Source organism: Ictidomys tridecemlineatus, chromosome 1 (genome assembly GCF_052094955.1).
Source record: "Ictidomys tridecemlineatus isolate mIctTri1 chromosome 1, mIctTri1.hap1, whole genome shotgun sequence".
NCBI classification, from domain to species: Eukaryota; Metazoa; Chordata; class Mammalia; order Rodentia; family Sciuridae; genus Ictidomys; species Ictidomys tridecemlineatus.
This window is the reverse complement of record NC_135477.1, coordinates 86,522,737-86,542,605: the sequence shown is the minus strand read 5'-3', so window position 1 is coordinate 86,542,605 and position 19,869 is coordinate 86,522,737. Positions and strand designations below refer to the sequence as shown.

At 37.3% G+C, this 19,869-nt stretch overlaps 1 protein-coding gene across 4 annotated transcripts in view; it reads left to right on the top strand.

The window, feature by feature from the left end:
• Positions 1–18,879, top strand: part of Ptcd2 (pentatricopeptide repeat domain 2) — a 29,135-nt gene extending 10,256 nt beyond the window's left edge. For all 4 annotated transcript variants that reach the window (XM_005328963.5, XM_040271777.2, XM_013360205.4 and 1 more), the window contains 6 exons: positions 1,199–1,277; positions 1,657–1,748; positions 3,893–4,006; positions 8,696–8,770; positions 12,180–12,293; positions 18,053–18,879. In XM_005328963.5, the coding sequence (XP_005329020.2) occupies positions 1,199–1,277; positions 1,657–1,748; positions 3,893–4,006; positions 8,696–8,770; positions 12,180–12,293; positions 18,053–18,280 (702 nt within the window). In that variant the 3' untranslated portion in view covers positions 18,281–18,879. The remainder of the gene's footprint in view (positions 1–1,198; positions 1,278–1,656; positions 1,749–3,892; positions 4,007–8,695; positions 8,771–12,179; positions 12,294–18,052) is intronic.
• Positions 18,880–19,869: the final 990 nt, after the last annotated feature.

The window sequence follows — 19,869 nt, the reverse complement described above, 5'->3', positions numbered from 1 at the left end:
CAGCACCACATATAAATAAATAAAGGTCCATCAACAACTAATAAAATATTAAAAAAAAAAAGAAGAAGTGTGTAAGACCTAATTTTCCACTGTGCTGTCTTCTCAGAGGTCGTCCCTCTCTGGTTTTTACGCCTCTCCTATCTCTTTTATCCTGCATCATTGTTCTTCAGAGCCTTTATTGATGCCTGAAATTATAGTTTTCTAATTCTTTTGTATTCACTTGTTCATTTTCTCCTTCACCAGAATTGAGCTTTAGTAAATTATAAACCCAAGTAGAGTTTAGGACAGGGTATGCATATTATTTAGCATTTGTCTTTTCTCAGCATCTAGAACAGGGTAGGTTCTCAAAAAAGAACAAACTTAAGCAATGCATTTAATGACATAATGTGAATATCACCTGTCACATTATCATGGCATTCATTTGGGGAAAATGTCAGGGAGGTATTGGTTCAAGGATAATGCACAGTTTCAGTCAGAAGGAATAGATCTATATTGTATAACATGATTACAATAGTTAATAACAGTATATTATAGTCTTACAGATTGCAAAGAGAATAGATTTTAAGTGTTCTCACCACAGAAAATTTTAAGTATGTGAAGCAAGGCACATGTTATTTAGCTTGACTTGGCCGTTCCACAATGTATACATATTTCAAAGCCACATGTCCACAGGAATATATGCAAAAATATATGCAATTTTAGTCAATTACAATAAACAGATACAAGATGAAAAAGTGTTGAGAAATAAATGTTGAGAACCACTAGTTTAGTGAATTGTTTTCGAAAAGTTATCCATTTGTGAACTGAGGACAATGACTGTGTGAGACTCTTCTGTCTTACTTCCCATGTATATTCATAGCTGTTGTATTGTATTAATAGTTGGTACCTAGGTTCCAAGGCCACCCTACTGGGGTTAACTGGTTTGTTTCTTCAGAGCCACATTTCATACAGATGTTCTTCACTGTATTTATGAAGCCCAGAGAGCTCTTGCCTCTTGTTCAGTGTGCATATTCCCAAAGGCAACACAGTGGGCAGCAGCTTAACTTCTTTCAAAAAATAAATATTTGGTATTTCAGATTATTAGAGATCTCAGGAGGCCAGATGCAGCAAGAATAAGACTTGGATAGAGAAGATACAGTATAAATGCCTCTTTAATAGTTTTAACTTTTTATCAAACTGTATTGTTTTTCTTCATTAGCATTTACATGGTTTCTTCTCAGACTCCACATCATTCAATATTTTGATGGATATGTTATTTATCAAAGGCAAATATAAAAGTAAGTACTACCACCTGTTGCTGAAATATTCTGTTGTCTTTGGTAATGTAGCAATGGGGGGGGGGGAATGGCCCATGCAAAAACGACCCTTATGAGGGGCTAAATTATGGAGACCTCATTATTTAAGTTTGAAAACATTACATTGCATGTTATTCCTTGAATGAAACATTTCAGATTTTGCTGATGCTAAAATTGTGGCAGCTTTTAAAATTTTAGTTCTTCCTACATGACCTGATCATTTGACATTTAGCTAATTGCTGAATGACTTTAGAACAGCTTTTATTCTACTGAATTCAGTAGATGGTGCTGAACAAGTTAGAGCTTTGGGCACCACCAGTAGATGGATTTAACACTGCTGGCCACTCCTCACTTTTGGCAGATGCCTTGGAAGTGTTGATAGAGATGAAAAACCAAGATGTGAAGTTCACCAAAGACACCTATGTCCTTGCGTTTGCAATTTGCTACAGACTGGTAAGACTATTTCCTTTTAACTTTCAGGGCATTGTGGGTAGTGTTTGAAAGGGGGTTTATTTTTATTCTCTACAAATAAAGTTCAGTTTCTCTGAAGTCTGTTTTCCATCTGGTGAGAATATTTCAATTTTAAATGTATTCATTTTTAGAAAACTCAAGTTAGTCTTGTCTGACAGTTTGATCATGGGAAAAGCAATTAATTATCTTTTTCTCTTCTCTGAAGATTGTGTAGATTGTGAGGACAAGAGACTGTGTCAGGGTCAAGCTCTGCTCTAGAGTTGTCTCATATGCTGGACTCTACTAGATCTGTTTTTCCTGTTGCCATTTTCTCTGAAATCAGAGCATCCTTCTGTGTCAAACTCCAGAACTACCTTGCTCTCATCTGTGAAGTTTTTGTGATCGCCAGTACTAAAGTGACATCTCCTCCAAACATCCCCTAATTGTGCTTTATTTATATCACATACTTGTACTTAATTTTGCCCAGATTTCTTTCTCCTCGCTAGAGCAGGAGATCCCTGAGGCTTCTTTGTATCCCAGCATCTGACACTGTACCTAATATCTGACATGTCTTTAATAAATGTTTATGGCATTCAAAAGGCTTTCTAAGGATGGGGGCCCTGGCTTACAAGTCCTTATGTCATTACTGTACCAGGATTGTTTCTTATACATAAAAACTATTCCTTTAGTATTTGTTCAGTGATTGATAACTGAAATAGTGAAATGACCAAGCCTCAGTACATTACTTTAGTCATTCATGCCATTTAATCTTTGGATATTTGGATAACAGAATCATTTTATACTGAAAACAAAAGAACACCAAGCAAGGCTGAAGAACATGGGCCTTTGAAAAGCTCCCTAGTATAGCAGTACCAGCTTTCCAAAACAGAGAGGCAGGTGGGTTAACAGTGGAAATGAGACCAAATGGGAAATTGAGAAACTTGGAGTCTAGTCTCAGTTTTTTATCAACTGACTTATGTCTTTGAACTGAGCATGCATGTACCTCACTTATAAAATGAGAGCGGGTTGGATTCAGCAGTCAGCAAGCTTTTTCTGTAAAAGGCCAAATAGTAAGTATTTGAGGCTTTGAGGAACATACAGTTTCTGCCACATATAATTTCTGTCACATATTCTTTGTTTTTTATTTTTATAAGCCTTTAACAATATAAAGACCATTCTTTGCCGTAGACTGGATATAGCCCAAGGGCTATCATTTGCTTACACCTGGGTTAGATCACATTCTTCCCAACCACACCATCCTATGATCCTTCTGGAGCAGAAGGCCAACAAAACACACAACACTGGAGCATCAGTTAGTCAATTTTCTGGCCAATTTAAAGACACTTTCCTGTGTGCATGCTGAGGTAGAATTCAATTCTTATGCATAAGAAGAGCAAGAAGACTTTTCTCTTGCATTGTGTCCAAGAATAACTTGTTTCACTTAGTAGAGATAAGTTGGAAAACCTAGCTGGTCAGGTAGTGCAGATTCCAGGTCAGTTCTGAGAACTGCCCTCTCATCAAATGCAGACTTGTTTGAGGATTGGAAGGTAAGTCCTGGCATGACAGAGGACACACGCACAGCTGGTGCTATTCTCGAAAGCTTCATCCACCTGCAGCGTGACACGGGGTGGAAAGGGATTTGGTTCACCATTGTTGTCTTGCTGGTTTGTGGGTCACTCACATTCTTGAATTTTTTTAAGGTTTCTGTTTTCAGGAGATTCTTTTACAATTTATCTTCATATTAGTGTTGATGTTTTTAAATATTTAAGCTTATATAGATATTTTCAGATTGGAAATCCTTTCAGAAAAGTTTCCTAGTGTTACTGAACATTACTATACTATTTAGTAGAGTAGCAGGCTGTCTGGAAACTAGCTTGTCCAGATACAAAGAGACCTGGATGCCTCAAGTCAGAAGTTGACAAACAGCTTGAAAAGTAAAGTTAAGCTAGATTTGAGAGGCGAACATGTAGGTAACCTGTTCTGTTTGCAAAGACCATTATTTGCTGTATGAGGAGCTTAGCTTTTTAATTGACTTGAGGTAGGCTCTGGGAAATACTTACAAAAGAATATCTGAAATGCTAAGCACATTAATTAGTTTTAAAGTTAAAAGTTCATGACATTTATTAAGCAATCCTGTCTCCTCACAGAATAGCCCAGAGTCTTTTAAAATCTGTACTACATTAAGAGAAGAAGCCCTAATCAAAGGAGATGTTCTTTCCAGGAGAGCCTCCTGCTTTGCAGTGGCGTTAGCTCTGAACCAGGTAAGATTTGGGGTGCACATAAGTAAATTGGGAGTGGGCAAGACTTCCCTACTTTCATTTATTTTTTATTTTAATTAATTTTTTACCCTTCTGACTGTGAAGTAAAGAAAAAGTTCCTGTAAAGAAAACAATGCCTTTGTTGCCATGGCAATCTATACATATGCCTGTAAAGTATGTTTTTATTTATAGTTGAGGACCTAACATGCATTTCTATTTAGAATGTGTTGGCCAAGATCCTGTGGAGAACCAGAGAGGAATGCCAGACTCTGGAGATAATTTTCTTAGTTAATTAAAATAAAGATTGCAAATGGTCAGTTTATTATGTAATGCTCTCAGAGAGCAGTTTAATTTAATGCTCTCCAAAGCTGAATTCACCTTAGATGAATGAGGACTCCTGTCACAGCCCATTGCTAGAATGGGATTTCATAGTTAGACCCAATTACTATTATTAATTTGAGGCTTAGCATCCATTCTCAACCCCCCATTCCCCCTACATCAGATAAATGAATGCATCTGAAACCCAGAGAGGACACCTCCCTGAGTCATACCTCAGAGTCAATGAAGGACAAAGAGCTGGAACCTTGGAATATCCACTCCTTTTTTTAGGAGAAAACCATTTTTAATTGAAAAATAAAGCAACACATCTCAAATAAGACTCTGAACAACATAAACTGTAATTTGTTTAAAAAAAAAAGGCTTTCCTAAGTGGTATTGTGAAATTTGGGTATCAATATTAATACAGTTATCCTGACAAATTATTTAAAATATTTGTACAGGTTTTATCCCTATTTCCAACCCAGTGATAAAAGAAGGGGCAATTTTAAACAATTATTTTTATACTTGAGCTCCCAGAGAAAAGCAAATCCCAAAGTCAATATTTTCCTTATGAAAAAGCTTATTTGTAAAACACGTGAGACTATTAATATTTAACTCATTCACAAAACTTCAGAATACAATTTCATCAAGATGACCTCTACAACAATTTTCCTTTAAAGAAATCTGCAAATTTCAGAATGATTTAAGATGACATATTGGGCATGTTAAACTTTGAAAGAAACTACTAAAGTTATTGCTTTAAACTGGAAAAAAAACTGTGGTCCAAAGTATCTTTTTAAAAAGAACTCATCCTGCTGTTCTTAAAATTACATTCATGTTAACGGCAGAAAAAATGTAAAAACATACAGTAAACATTACTCTTAGAATATCAGAACACAGGCATTAAGATGTATGGCTTTTTGTGTAATTGTTATTACTGTCTATAAATAAAGTCATTGCTGTTTGACTGAAAAAAGTTTTTACAAAACTTCACTTCCAAAATTAACATTTTTATTAAATCAAGTTTATAAAAATGTTCACTGTAGAAAAGACAACAAGGCTTTTAAGAAAACCAGAATATACATTTTTATACAATATATGTATATATTAGCAGCAAACTACTTCTGAGATTTTGATCTTTTAGTAATTTTAAAGAAAGCATAAACATTGTATATTAGGAATGTTGGCGAATTCACTTTATCCTTTATTCTGTGATTTGGCCCTTCTACAAAATACTTTATGCTTCCCAATATTAAGAACAAACTTAGTTGACTATAAAGTAGTGAAACCGTGGCTGGTAAAATCTATTTTCACTACATCATAGTCACACATTATTTTTGAGAATAACAAATGAGCACATATAAATAGGTAATTGTGTGTATACTCAATTTTTAAAGTATAATAACAATCAACTTTATGTTATTTAGCATTTGACTTACTTTTTAAAAAATCTGGTGATATACAAAATTTTAATCAAATCAGATACTTCAATCCTATATGGTGTGTTCATTTTTAAATCCTTAATAAAAAAATCTATACAACCTGACAAATTGCATGCAAAGATATATATGTATATGTTATGTATATACATACAAAAGTATATGTACATATATATCTTTAGCTTTGATTTCTTTTTTTAAATATATATATATATTTTTTTTTAGTTGTAGATGTGCACAATACCTTTATTTTATTTGTTTTTATTTTTTATGTGGTGCTGGGGAATGAACCCAGTGCCTCAAGCATGCTAGGTAAGTGCTCTACCACTGAGCCATAACCCCGGCCCAGCTTTGAATTTCTTTAAATTGAAAGTTTCTAGTAACTTTCATCCTAGCTAATGAGAAACACTAGTGGACTAGCCACTCTTAAAGAGCCCCGCCTATTCCAAGACCTTAAAAATACAAAATATTTTGTATGTTTACTATGTAGTTAAGGATATTTTATGGCAGAGAAATACTACCCAAACCAGGTTATTTATCCAGCTGGTACAATACGGCTGAGAACTCTTGTTTACTTCTAATTAGAAATCAGAATATCTTGTGCTCCATTTCCATATGCTGCTGGAAACAAATCACTGAAGGACAAAGACTTGTCCTTCACTTAATCGGCATCCACTTGTTCCCTCTTTGTTCACGGGAATTGTTTAAGGCACATGATTTCATCTCTTTTTTAGCTCTTTTTTTCCTTTATGTCTGTGTAGGTTACATTGTTTAGAGTACAGATGAACACCACTGTCATGTCATATTTTTGAATCGCTCACTTTCATATAGTGCCTTTCTTGGTTGTATTTAATGCTTTTGCCCTGAATTCAACTTTGTACAATATTAATAGCTCTTTCCTTGTTTGGATTTCTCTTTATTTTGAATAGGTTTACATATGCCTGATATACACATTTTCCCATTATTTGATTTCCACTCTTTCTGAATTGTTTTAAGTATAATCTCTTGTACATTGCATAAATTTCAACTTTATAATATGTACTGGTCTTTCCTAACCCATTTATATTTATATGACATATAGATGATCTTAGGTGCTTTATTTGGTGCTTTAAATTTTTTTAACTTAAAATATCCCATATGGTTGTTTCTGTGTTTTTTATATTTTTGCTCTAGTGATTACTTAAAGCTATAACTTTATTGAATTTTCTTAATTCTCTAGTTCCTTTGATAATACCTATTAATTCCCCACTATAAGTGATGGTGACATTAGCATATTTTCTTTTTCTCCTTATTTTCGTCCTTCACTACCATCTAATTTTAGTTGATACATTGTCTTTCATGGTGTTCACTTTTCTCTTAAATATTTATCAGCTTTAAATTATATTTTTGATCCACAGGTAATAAAAGAGAAGAAAATGGCATACTTTACTTTTTAATCTTCATTTTCCCTTTTCTTCTTTTTATTGGTATTGCCATTGCCCTGTTGTCCTGGTGTATGACATTTGCTGTCTGTTCTGTAACCATATTCCCTACATTTGCCTTGGCCCTCTATATGTAGTTAAATAACTTCCTTGCTAGTTGCTTTGCTATTATTCTTCCAGTCTTCTTTTTGTTGGCTCAAGTGTTTTCTTCTATATTTTCAGAGGAGCAATATTCTCTTGAGCTCTTTCCTTAAAATTATTTTATTTGCCTTTTATTTTTGTACTTTACAGTTTGGCCAGGTTTAAATTTTTGAGATGACACTTGCTTTTTCTTGAGATTATTTTAGGCATTGCTCTTTTGTCTTCTGGTTTGGAATATTGCCATGGAGAAATCTGAGGTCTGCCTGATTTCTTTCCACTTATGATTGATGTGATCTTGTTCATTTTCTCATTTGTGTCCTTGATATCCCTGGGAATATTCTTGTATTGGAATTTCCTCATCTACCAGTTATTTTCTTATCTTTGTTTTACTGTGTTCCTTTCTTCCTTTAAGGAAAACACAGTGTGGGCTGGGGTTGTGGCTCAGTGGTGGAGCGCTTGCCTCACACATAAACAAAATAAAGGTATTGTGTCCATCTACAACTAAAAACATTTTTAAAAAATGTCTCTGTGGAGTTCACGTGCTACATCTTTTTTGATTATTCATCACTGAAAAATACAAATTTCTCTTAGAACAGCCATTTGCAGGAAGTTCATTTAAGAGAGAGGCAAAGAAACAGGCACTGAACCCTATTCTAGACTAGCAGGCTTTTTGTTTAGGTAAAGTAATTAATAACATGTATGTTATTAATGTTATATAACATGTAAAGTTCTGCCTATAAGTATGTATAGGTTTACTTCTCCCTGGCCAATGAGAATAGGCACTGTGGTGGTTTTCAATGACAGTCTCTTTTGTGCTGCTGTCATAGTCACACACTGCTTCCTGCAAACATGGCTTATCTGTGGAAATCCTTGACTTGGCTCACCTGCCACTACAAGGACCCAGGAAGTTTCCCTCATTAGTTTAGAACTGTGTTGACTTTACTGTAAACATGATTTTAGGTTGTGCACTTCAGGTTGGCCTTGTGAGATCCTTTAAAAACCTTCCCAGGCTCCCTCTCCAGGGTTCTCGAAGTGTTTCCACCTCTTCTCTGGTTTGAAGTTTATATGTCAGAGATAGGATTTGTGTTTGTGTTTCTCATTCTTGTTTTATTTAAAAGCTAACTCTAGTGGGACAAGAGAAAATTCTAACCTAATGTTGCTATCTTAAAAAATTTGACTTAAGCAGGTTGTTAAAGCATAGAATTATATGCTATTGGATGAAATAGTTTATACAGTATTTATTTTTGATTACAGAATACTCTGGGGCTTTGTGAATAGTCATATTCTGCCTTCCATTAATGATCTTTGTGATAGAGTAATACTCATGATTTGGGGTAATAACTTACTTTGTTTGTTTGTTTGTTTTCCTTCAGAACCAGGTAGCAAAAGCTGCATCCATTTTTTCTCAAATCATGAATCCAGAGAACATAACTTGCACAAATTTAAATGTAAGTGACTTCTTTATGGTTAAAGATAAGACTTGAAATATAGTAAAATGTTTGCATTTTTAGTCTTTGTACAACAACTTGATCTCCTAAAGTCTTCATTCAGTTCAAAAGAGCTCTTTTTTTGTTTTATTGAGCTCTTCTGTGTGTAAGTTACAGAATCACCCCATGAGAAGAGTCAATAGCTGTTGCTTCCAGGAGTTTATAAATATGTGGGAAGGTTAGATATACTCAGATGTAAGACAGGGCTAAATGCTGAAGGCAGAAGGCATAGCTAGGACTCCTGTAGATGCGGAAAGAGGGAGGGAATGGTGACAAAATCACCAGTCTCTTTACTGGACCTTAAGAGAAACCTGCATGCTAATTGCATTCCAGCTGTGGCAGCTAACTCATATGTCTTTGTGATTAATGAGCTCATTACCTATGGTGCATTAACTATGCCTGATGCATGGTAAGCATTCAGTAGATATCAACTGTTTTCATTCTTATTATATTGCCAGTCTGCCAAGGTCCATTGGCTCCATTGACTTATCTGGACTACTGTGTCACTTGTTTGGAGTCTTATTGCTTGGGTCAGCAAGGGCTGTACTCATTCCACCAAGACATGTATGACTTTAACCCCTAAAACCAAAACAAAGACAAAATATTTCTCCCAAAAGCATATTCTGTCACCGCTCCCAGTTTTTGAACAGTGAGTCACCTAAACCTTCCTGTTCCAATAAAAAATTAAAAAATACCATATTATCATTAAAGGCACCGTAGTCTCCATGCAGCCAGCTCCTTTCAAGGCCCTGCTTGTGTGCTGAGTGCATTTGTGTTGTGAGGAGTTGGACAAGAAAAGTCCCCAGCTTTCAAGGGCTTCCCATCTCCTGAAACAGTCAAGGGGCTGAGAAGAAAAAAATATTTCCATGGAACTGAACCATGTGAAGAGCGGTGTGAGATGAACTAGGATAACAGATCCCAGATGCATTGGAGTATTCCAAGAAGAGGGAATGAAGGACAAGACCGGGTTAACTGAGGTCTGGGAGAGGAGGTCATGTCGAGCAGAGTTCTGAAGGAAGACAGGTCTGTGTGATTGAAGGGATGGAGGTAGAAGGACGTTCTTTGCTAACAGATTGCTTTTAGTGAGGCTTTTGTTTAAAAGAATACAAGCTCTTAATTCTAAGCACCTCTTACCATCTGAATTTTAGGTAAGTTACTTCATTTCTGTAGATCCTGATTTCCTTTGATCTGAAACCATAATGATACTTGTTCTTTTATTTGGGGCATTGAAAGAAGTAAGTGTATGAGGTAGTTTGCATAGTGCCAGGCACTTAATCAATTAATATTTGCCAATACTAGTAGTATTTGTTTCACATAAGATCAGTTAAATAAAAAGGAAAAAATTTCAGAATGGGAATTAGACAAAATTCCCAAGCTTCTCAGAAAAAAAATAGTAACACTTAACAGTAATGATGATTTTCATTTCTAGACTTTAGTGGTTATTATCAAAAGTCACCTCCACTCCACTGCCCATTGACTTCGGGAGAATGACTAGGTCAACATTTATGGTCAATTTCAGAGAATAAGGTTAGGCCAGAAGTCATAGATAAGGATACTGGAGTCTACACTTAACTTTTCAAAGTGATTTCTCATGAGGGAAAGATGGAGCCAATGACAACAGAGAATCTGAGAAGGAGATGGTCTTGGAAGAGAAGAGACTTCTAGGAAAATGCCCATAAAATACTTTGCATAGGGCATAAGCTGGGAGGGGAAGAGTGTGAAAGCTGTCAACTCAATCAATCTGCAGACACCTGGTGATGGGTCTGCTGTAAACTGACATATGCCACAAGAAAGGGATATAAGAGACTCACAAATGAGTTTATAAGGCGTTCATGGTGAGGCAGAGGAAGCATCAGAAAAGTCAGGGAACAATAACAGCTGTGTAGAGATCCAGCAGGGCTCAGCACCCCACCTGAATAGCAGATCCCCACTGTCCAAAGAGAAGCTTTGGGGGCATCAACCTGAAAATTCAGAGGCTAAGGGCAGGTCTGGGAGGCTGAGGCTGGAAACCCTGATAGATATACTAATGACGTCATTTTGGCAAAGCTCCAAAGTCCCAAAGGTCCTGTCATTTGAGCCACCAGAGGACTAGGAACCCTGGTCTTCTAGCAGATACCATATGTAATTTTTATTCTTCTCCACTTCCTACTGGTTATGGGCAACTCTGGTGTCCAAGTGTGTGACTGATTCTGAGGGGAGTGGCCTGCAGATGTGCTAATTTTATGATGGGACAGGAGTAGAATTGCTGGAATTAACAAGAAACTCTTCCCCTAAAGCCAAAGCCATCCAATAGTTCAGAGCATCAGGAAGGAAAAAAATCCAGTAGAGTGTGGGAGAGGTGCTATAGGTGGATCATCGTTAGCTTCTCCTGGAGTTGAAATGAGGTTAGTAGAGAGAAATCAAAGATAGTGAGATGGGCAGGTTTTAATTTAATTTTAGCTAAGGTACAGTAGGCACTTTACCTTCATTAGCTCATTTTATAGAGGCCTATCAAAACAGTATTCCTCCATAGTATAGATAGGGAAATGAAGAGTCAAAGGGTAAGTTCAGTTACCCAAGTTCTCACAGCAGATTATATGAGTCAGGGTTTTAACTCAGACACCTGACAGTGAGGCCCCAGGTTTCTCCTCTCCAGACCTACAAAGATGAGGAGGGTTGTGCCTCTCCCATCCAGGACTGGAGCTGGCCACTCCTCCTGAGTGGTAATGAACAGAACATAGGATTAGATGTCAAAAAACATGATCCACTGCCAGTGCATGTAGCCCACTTCGCAGATTTAGACTCTTCAGCTCTCTGTCCTTCCCTGTCTCTCACAGCTGTTAATCAACTCTAGTAATATCGTTTGTTTGTTTTGTTTTTACTTCTCCACTTCCTACTAGTTGTGGACAACAGTGGTGTCCAAAAAAGATACCAGAGGCTGTCTACGCCCAGTAGGAGGAGAAATGCAGAGCATGGTAGGCAGAGCATGTGCTCTGTGCCAGGGTAGGAGGATGGGCTCCTTTTCTCTGAACTGGAAAGTCAGCTAGTGCATGTGGTGGGAGGGTTATCCTTTAGGCAAGGACCATGTAAGGAACCTTGAATTGATGCTGAATATGAATCATCCTCTTCATGAACTGGGTCACTGACTTAAAGATAGTTTTTTTGTTCAAAAATTATAACCCAGAAATCTCTTCTAAATGTCCAGTCTCAATTTCTCATGTTACAACATAAGCACTGTTTTGAACCTGCACAAGTGATTGAATGTATTAGGAATTAGCATCAAAACATGGCGTGTGCCTATTGATGCAAACTTATGTAGCTAGGTGCGTTTCCCACCATTGAAATACTGGCTCATGCTTGTTTTTGCCTGCTTGTTTCTTTTTTTATTCAGATTATTATCCATATCCAGTCAAATATGGTGGAAACCCTGATAGATATACTAACGAATGCTGCAGAAGGAAATTTATCAATATTTGTGAAAAAACGTGTGTTCTCAGAGGAAGTGGTGAGTGTGCAAGTGCTGCAAAAATCATTTAAAAGTGAAAACGCACTCTTAAAAATATTCACCTGATTTCTTAATTCTTTAACTCATCTCCTTAAAGAGATGTCAAACATGGAAGCTCCGTCATTCCTCTTGTAAAGCTTTTGTTTGCATACGAAGATTTGTTTTCTTCCGACAGAATATGTCTTCTAATAGTCTAGGAAAACATCTTTGTTTATGTTTCTCTTTTCTGTGCACAGTTTTCATGAGCTTTGTTTCTTTTACACATGGATGACAATTTTACACCTTTTTCCTTTCCCCTAAAGCTTCCAATACTTTTCTCCTCTTGTCTTATGCTCAGTTAATGACCTTGCTTCCTGTTTTATGGAGAAAATAGAAATCATCAGAAAAGAATGACTGCCCCATAGACAGCCTCTGGCTCCTTTCTCTATATTCCCATGGTGACTGCACGCATTTCTTAATCCAGCCTTGCATGGTGTACTCTCTGCCCCCTCCCCAGGGTATCAGCCTAGAAATTGTCTTATTCTTTTGAGCTTCACAACATCTCCTTTCCCACGGTCATTCCTAATAGCAAACAATAGGGTATAGTATCTTTCATCCTAAAAATTTGTCCTACCATGTAGGTAGGAAGATTCAGCCTCATAAAGTCAGTTCTCCCCAAGTTAATGTGATGAGATAATATGATCCCAATAAAGATTTCACTGTGTTTCTTTCTGTAGTTTTAGATGCAATTACAACCAAGAAAGAATAGCTAAGAAAACCCTATGAAAAAGAGCAATAATAAATACAAGGCTGAGCAGATACTCAAGCATATTAAAGCTTCTATAATGCAAACCATGGCAATAGCACATGAATGGGTGAGCTAATGAGATAGCATTGCAAGTCCAGGGATACTTAGATGAAGACAAAAGCCAGTGCTCATATAAATGAGAATAGATAGACATTTCTAAGAAGTGGTACTAGAAAAAGTAGAGAGCCAGTGGAATACAAAAATTTTATTTGTTCTTGTACCGCAAGCCAAGATAAATTCCAAATGGATAAGATATGAAAATTTCAAAATGAAATAATGCAGTCACTAAGTATAACCATTAGTGAATTACTTTATATCCTGACAGTGGAAAATTTTCTTTCTTAGTCAAAATCCAAATCAATAAAAGAAATGATTGAGCTGGGTATGGTGGCGCATGCCTGTAATCCCAGCACTCCAGAGTCTGAGACAGGAGGAGTTCAAGGTCAGCTTCAGCAACTTAGGAAGAACCTTATCTCAAAACAAAACAAAACAAACTCGGGGGATATAGCTCAGTGGTTAAGTGTCCCTACACCCTGGGTTCAATCCTTAGTATCAAAAAAGAAAAGATTGATAAATTTGACTGCATAAAATTTTTTTTGTTTTGCTTTTCGGTATGGCAGAGACACCGTAACAAAGTCAAAAGGTAAACAAGTTGGAAGGAAAAGCTTTCAAACTTTAATTATACAGAGAGCTAACTAACCTTAATATATAAAGAACACATTTTAAACATTGTAAGAAAAGGACCAACAACCCTAAAGAAAAATGGGTAAGAGATAGGCACAGAATTCACTTAAAAGAATTATGAATGACCTTTAAATATTTGGAAAGATTCTTAACCTTACTCATATTAAAGGAAATGCAAAATAAAACTTACCTGTGGTTTTACTTATACCTTAGATGAGTAGAAATCTGAAAGTTTGACATCTTATTCTTTGAATGTCCATTTTCCATTACTGTAATGAAATACCTCAGGCTGCTATTTCTTTGCTTACAAAGAAAAAGGGTTTACTTAGTTTACAATTTTGGAGGTTGAAAGTTCAAATACTGTGGCACAGGCTCTGACAAGGGCCTCCTTGGCTGTGTTACCTCATGGTAGATGGCATCATGGTGGAAACTCCTACTGGAGGAGAAGTCACATGCTATGATGAGAAACCAGAGTAGGAGAGGGGCATGCTTACTCTTTTATACCAATCCTCTTACAAGAACCAACTCAGGGTCCCATAGAATCTCTTCCAAGGGCAGAGACCACAGTGACCTCCCACTAAGCTTCACCTCTTAAAGGTCCACTACTTCTTAACCACGCCACACAGGGGACCAAGCTTTTAACAAATGATCTTTTGGGGGATAAACCACATCAAACCATAGCAATAAGGCTCTGAGGAAACAGGAATCATCATCTCATGAGGGTGGAGGGAATGCAATTGGTATAGTCCTTGTGGAGAGACATTCAGCAATATGTAGTAGAATTATAAGTGAATTTACCCTTCGACTCGAGCCTCCCACTTCTTAGAATACATAAACTGACAAAAATGTAAGAAGCTGTATGTAGAAGGCTATTTGTTGCTCTTTGTAATAACGAGACTGGAAATAACCCAGTTTCTGTCTTAGAGAACTAATTGAACAAATTAGGTTGTATTTATATGAAGCACTGCTATGCAACTCTAAAAGAAATGAGGAATAACTACAACATGTAATTCTGTGGATCACTACATATATGGACCACTTGGATATATATTACTAAGTAAAAAAAGCAAGATACAAATCAGTGTGGTGTGCTCTAAGAAGGGAGTGTGTGTGTGTGTGTGTGTGTGTGTGTGTGTGTGTGTGTGTGTGTTCATACAGGCAGGCAGTACGTAATGACATTTTGATCAGTGACTGACTGCTTATGTGATGGCACTCTCGTAAGATTATATTGCTTAGACAAGTGCAGTGGTACATACCTGTAATCCTAGCTACCTGGAAGGCTGAGGCAGGAGAATTGGAAGTTCAGGGCCAACCTCAGCAACTTAGACCATTTTTCAAAATAAAAAGGGCTGAGGATGTAGCTCAGTGGTTAAGCTCTTGGCCAGCACATGCGAGGCCCTGGATTTAACTGCCAATACAGGGGTGGGAGCATGGAGGGCTCTCTATTGCCTAGTAACATACATGGTAATCTTTGTTTGTCTGAGTACACTTATGTTCACATAAGTTGCCTGACAACACATTTCTCAGAACATATTCCCATCATTAAGTGACACATAACTGTATATTTATATAGGTTGAGAGTTTTGAAAAACAACAGATGGAAAAACCAAAGCTTAATCAAAACAGTTGTGAAAAAGTGAGAGAACTGTGACTTTTCTGAATGTACCTTGTTTGTATATTTGACTTTTTAAAAACTAGTTGTAGATGGACACCATACCTTCATTTTATTTATTTATTTTTATGTGGTGCTAAGGATCAAACCCAGTGCCTCATACAAAGCTCTCTAGCTCTACCACTGAGCTACAACCAGAGCCTTGTATGTTTGATTTTGGAACAAAGTAAGTGCTTTGCAAAATTCAGAAACAAAGTTAAATAAAAATGAAGAGGAAAAGAAATTCCTAGGAATTGAAAGCAAAATGAAACCAACCCCTGTGCCATATTGTAGGCTTAAGTATGCAAAGAGGAATTATTGCTGGTCATTTGAAATGTAGTCATTTGTACATCTCTAATGCCATGTAACATAAGGGAGAGGAGAACTATAAAGAGAACATGAATTATTGACAATGGTTGTATTGTCAGTAATAATACTGGCATTATTATTTTGACTAACAGCGTGGTCTATTAGTTGGTCTGCCCTATTCCCTGTTTCTTCCTCCTTCCTCTGCCTGAATAGTCCTGGCCCAGGCTGATGACCAAAGTGGCAGGTGGCTGCTTTCTCCCTTGTCAAACTGTTGCCCTCCCAGCCCTTTTCCACTTATTCCTCACTTCTGCCCAAAGACTTCTTCCTGCCGGCAAAGGAAGTGTCAGGAAACTAACTGGATATGGTTAACTTAAAGCTTCTTTGTATTTGAGGTCCCAGCTCTGTAGGTTGTGGCCCACCCGAGCCATTCTGGAATAAATTTTAAAAATAGAGGAACTGGAAATATGAACAAATTTTGTGTACCATCATGTGTGTATGTATGTAAGTGTACATACATGCATTCACAAGCACATATGCATACATGATTGCATAACACTGATACAAATCAGTTTTCTCAACAGCATTGATGTTAGTCCTTCCTTAGACCTACAGTCACCCATTTACATGACTGGAGCATCCAAACAAACCCTACATGGAAAAATATATGATATAAGACTTTTTTACTTTGAAAACTAATCTCTAGTTCAGTGTATTACCTCTGGTTACTATGAGACCGCTCAGGGATCTGCTTGATGAGAAATGAATTGATTTATAACAAGTCCAGTAGATTTTGAGTTAGTTCTAAACACATGTATGAGGGATTGTATATGGAGTGTAATATTGTCAATTGTATTTTTAAAATGCTGTATTTAATATTTATACACATTAAAAATGTGTGAAGGGGCTGGGGATATAGCTCAGTTGGTAGAGTACTTGCCTGGCATGCACAAGGCCCTGGGTTCAGTCCCCAGCACCATCGGGGGGGAAAAAATGTGGCAATAAGACTAAACTTAAGTTGCTATTATTGCACCAGAAGTATTAAAAAGAATTGTTGATTTTCTGCAGTGCTGTTACGAAAAGACTCAAGCATTAGCTATTTTTTTTTTGTTGATTTCTTTTTTTAAATGAAATTAATAAAATCTCTTTTCTGCGTAAATTTTAGCATGGGACTCATGATGCCATTTAATATTTCTGTGGTGATACAACCGATGTAGTGTATGCAGTTAACACACAGTTCCCTCCAGCTTGGCGTGTTTGCTCCTTTTAGAAGCCATATGCTGCACATTAAATCAGTTCACCTTGAACGTGAGGACTAAACAAGCTATTCTTTTCAAGAACCATTATGAAGACCTTAGGCTGCTTGTCTGAAGGTTTGGCTGGAGAAATGTGCAGCTGGCAAATAAAATGCTTTATTTAGAAGATGACCAAAGGATTTGTTAGGAATCTTGAACTCACTTAGATTTGTTAGGAATCTTGAACTTACTGAGAAATGTACCTAAGCTGTATCTTGATAAGAATTAAACTAGGCACAATGTTGATTTTGTTCAGAAAGTAGCTTCAGGTACTAACCTTGAGCTCACTATTATTTATAAAATTAAATGCTATATACTTGTTGTTTATACCTCTGGCCTAGACCTCTCCTCTACACCCCAGACCTGTATATTAACTGCCTCTCCCCAAGTCCACATGGGTGTATCACATGTGTCTCAGTCATATCCAAAACAGACCTTGATTTTCCCCTCCAAAATTCACTCTCCAAAATATATTTTACATATATCGACTTCTTCATCTTTTCTCTATTCTAAACCACCATCCTTTCTTCTCTGGACTGCTGTAGTGGCCTCCACTATTATCTTCATGTTCCTGTACCCTCCCATTCATTCTCTGAACAGCTTTTTAAACCTAAATCAGATCATGTCCCATTTAGACCGTCTGATGTGCTTTTAAGCTAAATTCAAACAGTTACTATGGACTGTATGTAAAGCCTGATGTGGTGTGACCCTTCATCCCACTCTAATCATTACACTGAACAAAGTTAATTCCATTGATATTTGATGTCCTTCCCTGATGTGTAACACTGTTTAATACATGCCATTTGAACACTCTTTTATAGGAAACTGTGGTTTTCAAGTATGAATTCTGAATTTTGCATGTAGCTGGTGAACTCTCTTACAGTCAGTCATGCCTCTTTGTGCCCCAGAACCCTGGTTTTTATCACTTTAATTGTGCACTTTACATTTTTACTCAGGTCTGTTTCTTGTTTCTTAGAGAATAAAAAGAATAAGGAAGAAATCTTGTAGAGATGTAATGATGTGCTCTTTCTTCCAGTTGGTCAAGGTGAGGGAAAAAGTGAAGGATGATGCACCCAACCTTCTGGCCAAATTTGACGAGATCTATGGGAAATTGCACATAAATGGCCAGATCACCACTTATTCACTGGATACTCTGCTCTGCCGTACCCCCAGGGACAAGAAGTCCCATACATTGCTATTAAACAAGAGGACAATCAGCCGTCGGACCTTCCAGCCCCTCAGCCAGTCCCTGTTGGCTGAGTAACCTCATTTTCAGACTTCTTCAGGTCTAAGGGGCCTGCTTCAAGTGAACGGTTGGCTTTTCTGAGATGTCAGGCATCTAACTTTGGTTGACGCTGTGCTAACACCAAGTCTTCTCCCTAAGTCCTGAGTTCATTGAGTGCTGACATGATGATCAGAGAAATTATTATGTTGTGCCACTGTGAAGACCCAGATCAGACAGAGAAAGCTCCACAACCTCAGAAAGGAGACTTCCCCTGTGCGAGCTGCTGAGGGAAGAACGTGGCCATACTCACCGGGGACCCCGACAAGCACCCTAAAAATTGGCCTTCACTAAATGTGGTCAATTCGGACTAATTTTTTTCAGGGAATAGTTGCTTGCAAATTATACCCTTGCTGAATTTAAGAGATCTAAACCCCTATCCTACCATATTGGAAAACATGGATTTTCATAGTGTCCTGCCATCATTTTAGCTCTTTGACCCTGAAAAGGTACGTGAGGCTCATTTTAGCATCTCCAAATAGTCCTTACATGTGGTTGTATAATAATTTGAAATTTTCATTTAAGTTCAGTAGAGTCATATTTTCTCAAAATTAAGAGAAATAAAAACACACCTAAGTAAACTTCTTGTGATTGTGTTCATTTTGTCAGCAGCACAAACAAGACCAGAATTTAGTTTCAGGACAGATAAGCCAAATTTAAATGGTTACTGTTTTGGTCAGGGGTGAGCCACATACTTTTCAAAATCAATGCCAGTGTAAATGATAATGAGTTTTCTTTGTGGATCATAAATATTTGGTCCTCTAGTTTATCTCATTTGTTAATGATCTCTTTCTTTCCTTGGAAGCCTTTGCTTGCCCCCTATTTAAAAAAAAAAAAATGTGTGGTGAGAGCAGTTCAGCATTTTTACATACTTAGGATGAATTTTACATACTGGCCACTGATGTGCAGGATACACAGCAGCCCCGCATCAGTCGTGCCTTTTGTTTCTGAAGGTCCACAGAAAGGGTGGGCCCAGCAGCGGACTCTAAGAGTACTGCAGACTTTCTTTCCTGCTACTTCCAAAACACTGCTTTAGTGTTATTCTCAGGCAAGAATTGACCATTGAATCAGACATTTTAGAGAAGGAGGAATCTTCTGAGTCTCCTAATTAAACTCCTTCATTTTTTAGGTTGATGACTTGTCAAATTTGGCATTACTAGTTTGTGGTGTAGCTGAGAATCAAAGCTAGATTTATAGTCTAGAATCCTTCCCACCATACCACATTGTAAGTCTTCAAAGAGGAGAGTCCTTTAAGGGATAGGATGCTAAGGGCTCCTGTGACTTACTGCATGGCCAGGAGCTTGCCTCTGGTAAACTGCAATAACGCCAAGCTCCTCGGGTTTTTGAGGATGAACCGGGATGCTGAATATGAAGCCTGCAGACAGTGCCAGACACAGTAAGTGCTCCACAAATAGCCACTGTTGATACCACCTTCTTAAGCAGCATGCACAACGCTTGCCCCTAGTTGAAGAATTACATAAACAAATTTAGTTGTTTCTCCTCAGAACTATCCAAAGAATCCCTTTTACTTGTGCTCTATGAAACATTAGGCAGCCCCATATAAGGGATTA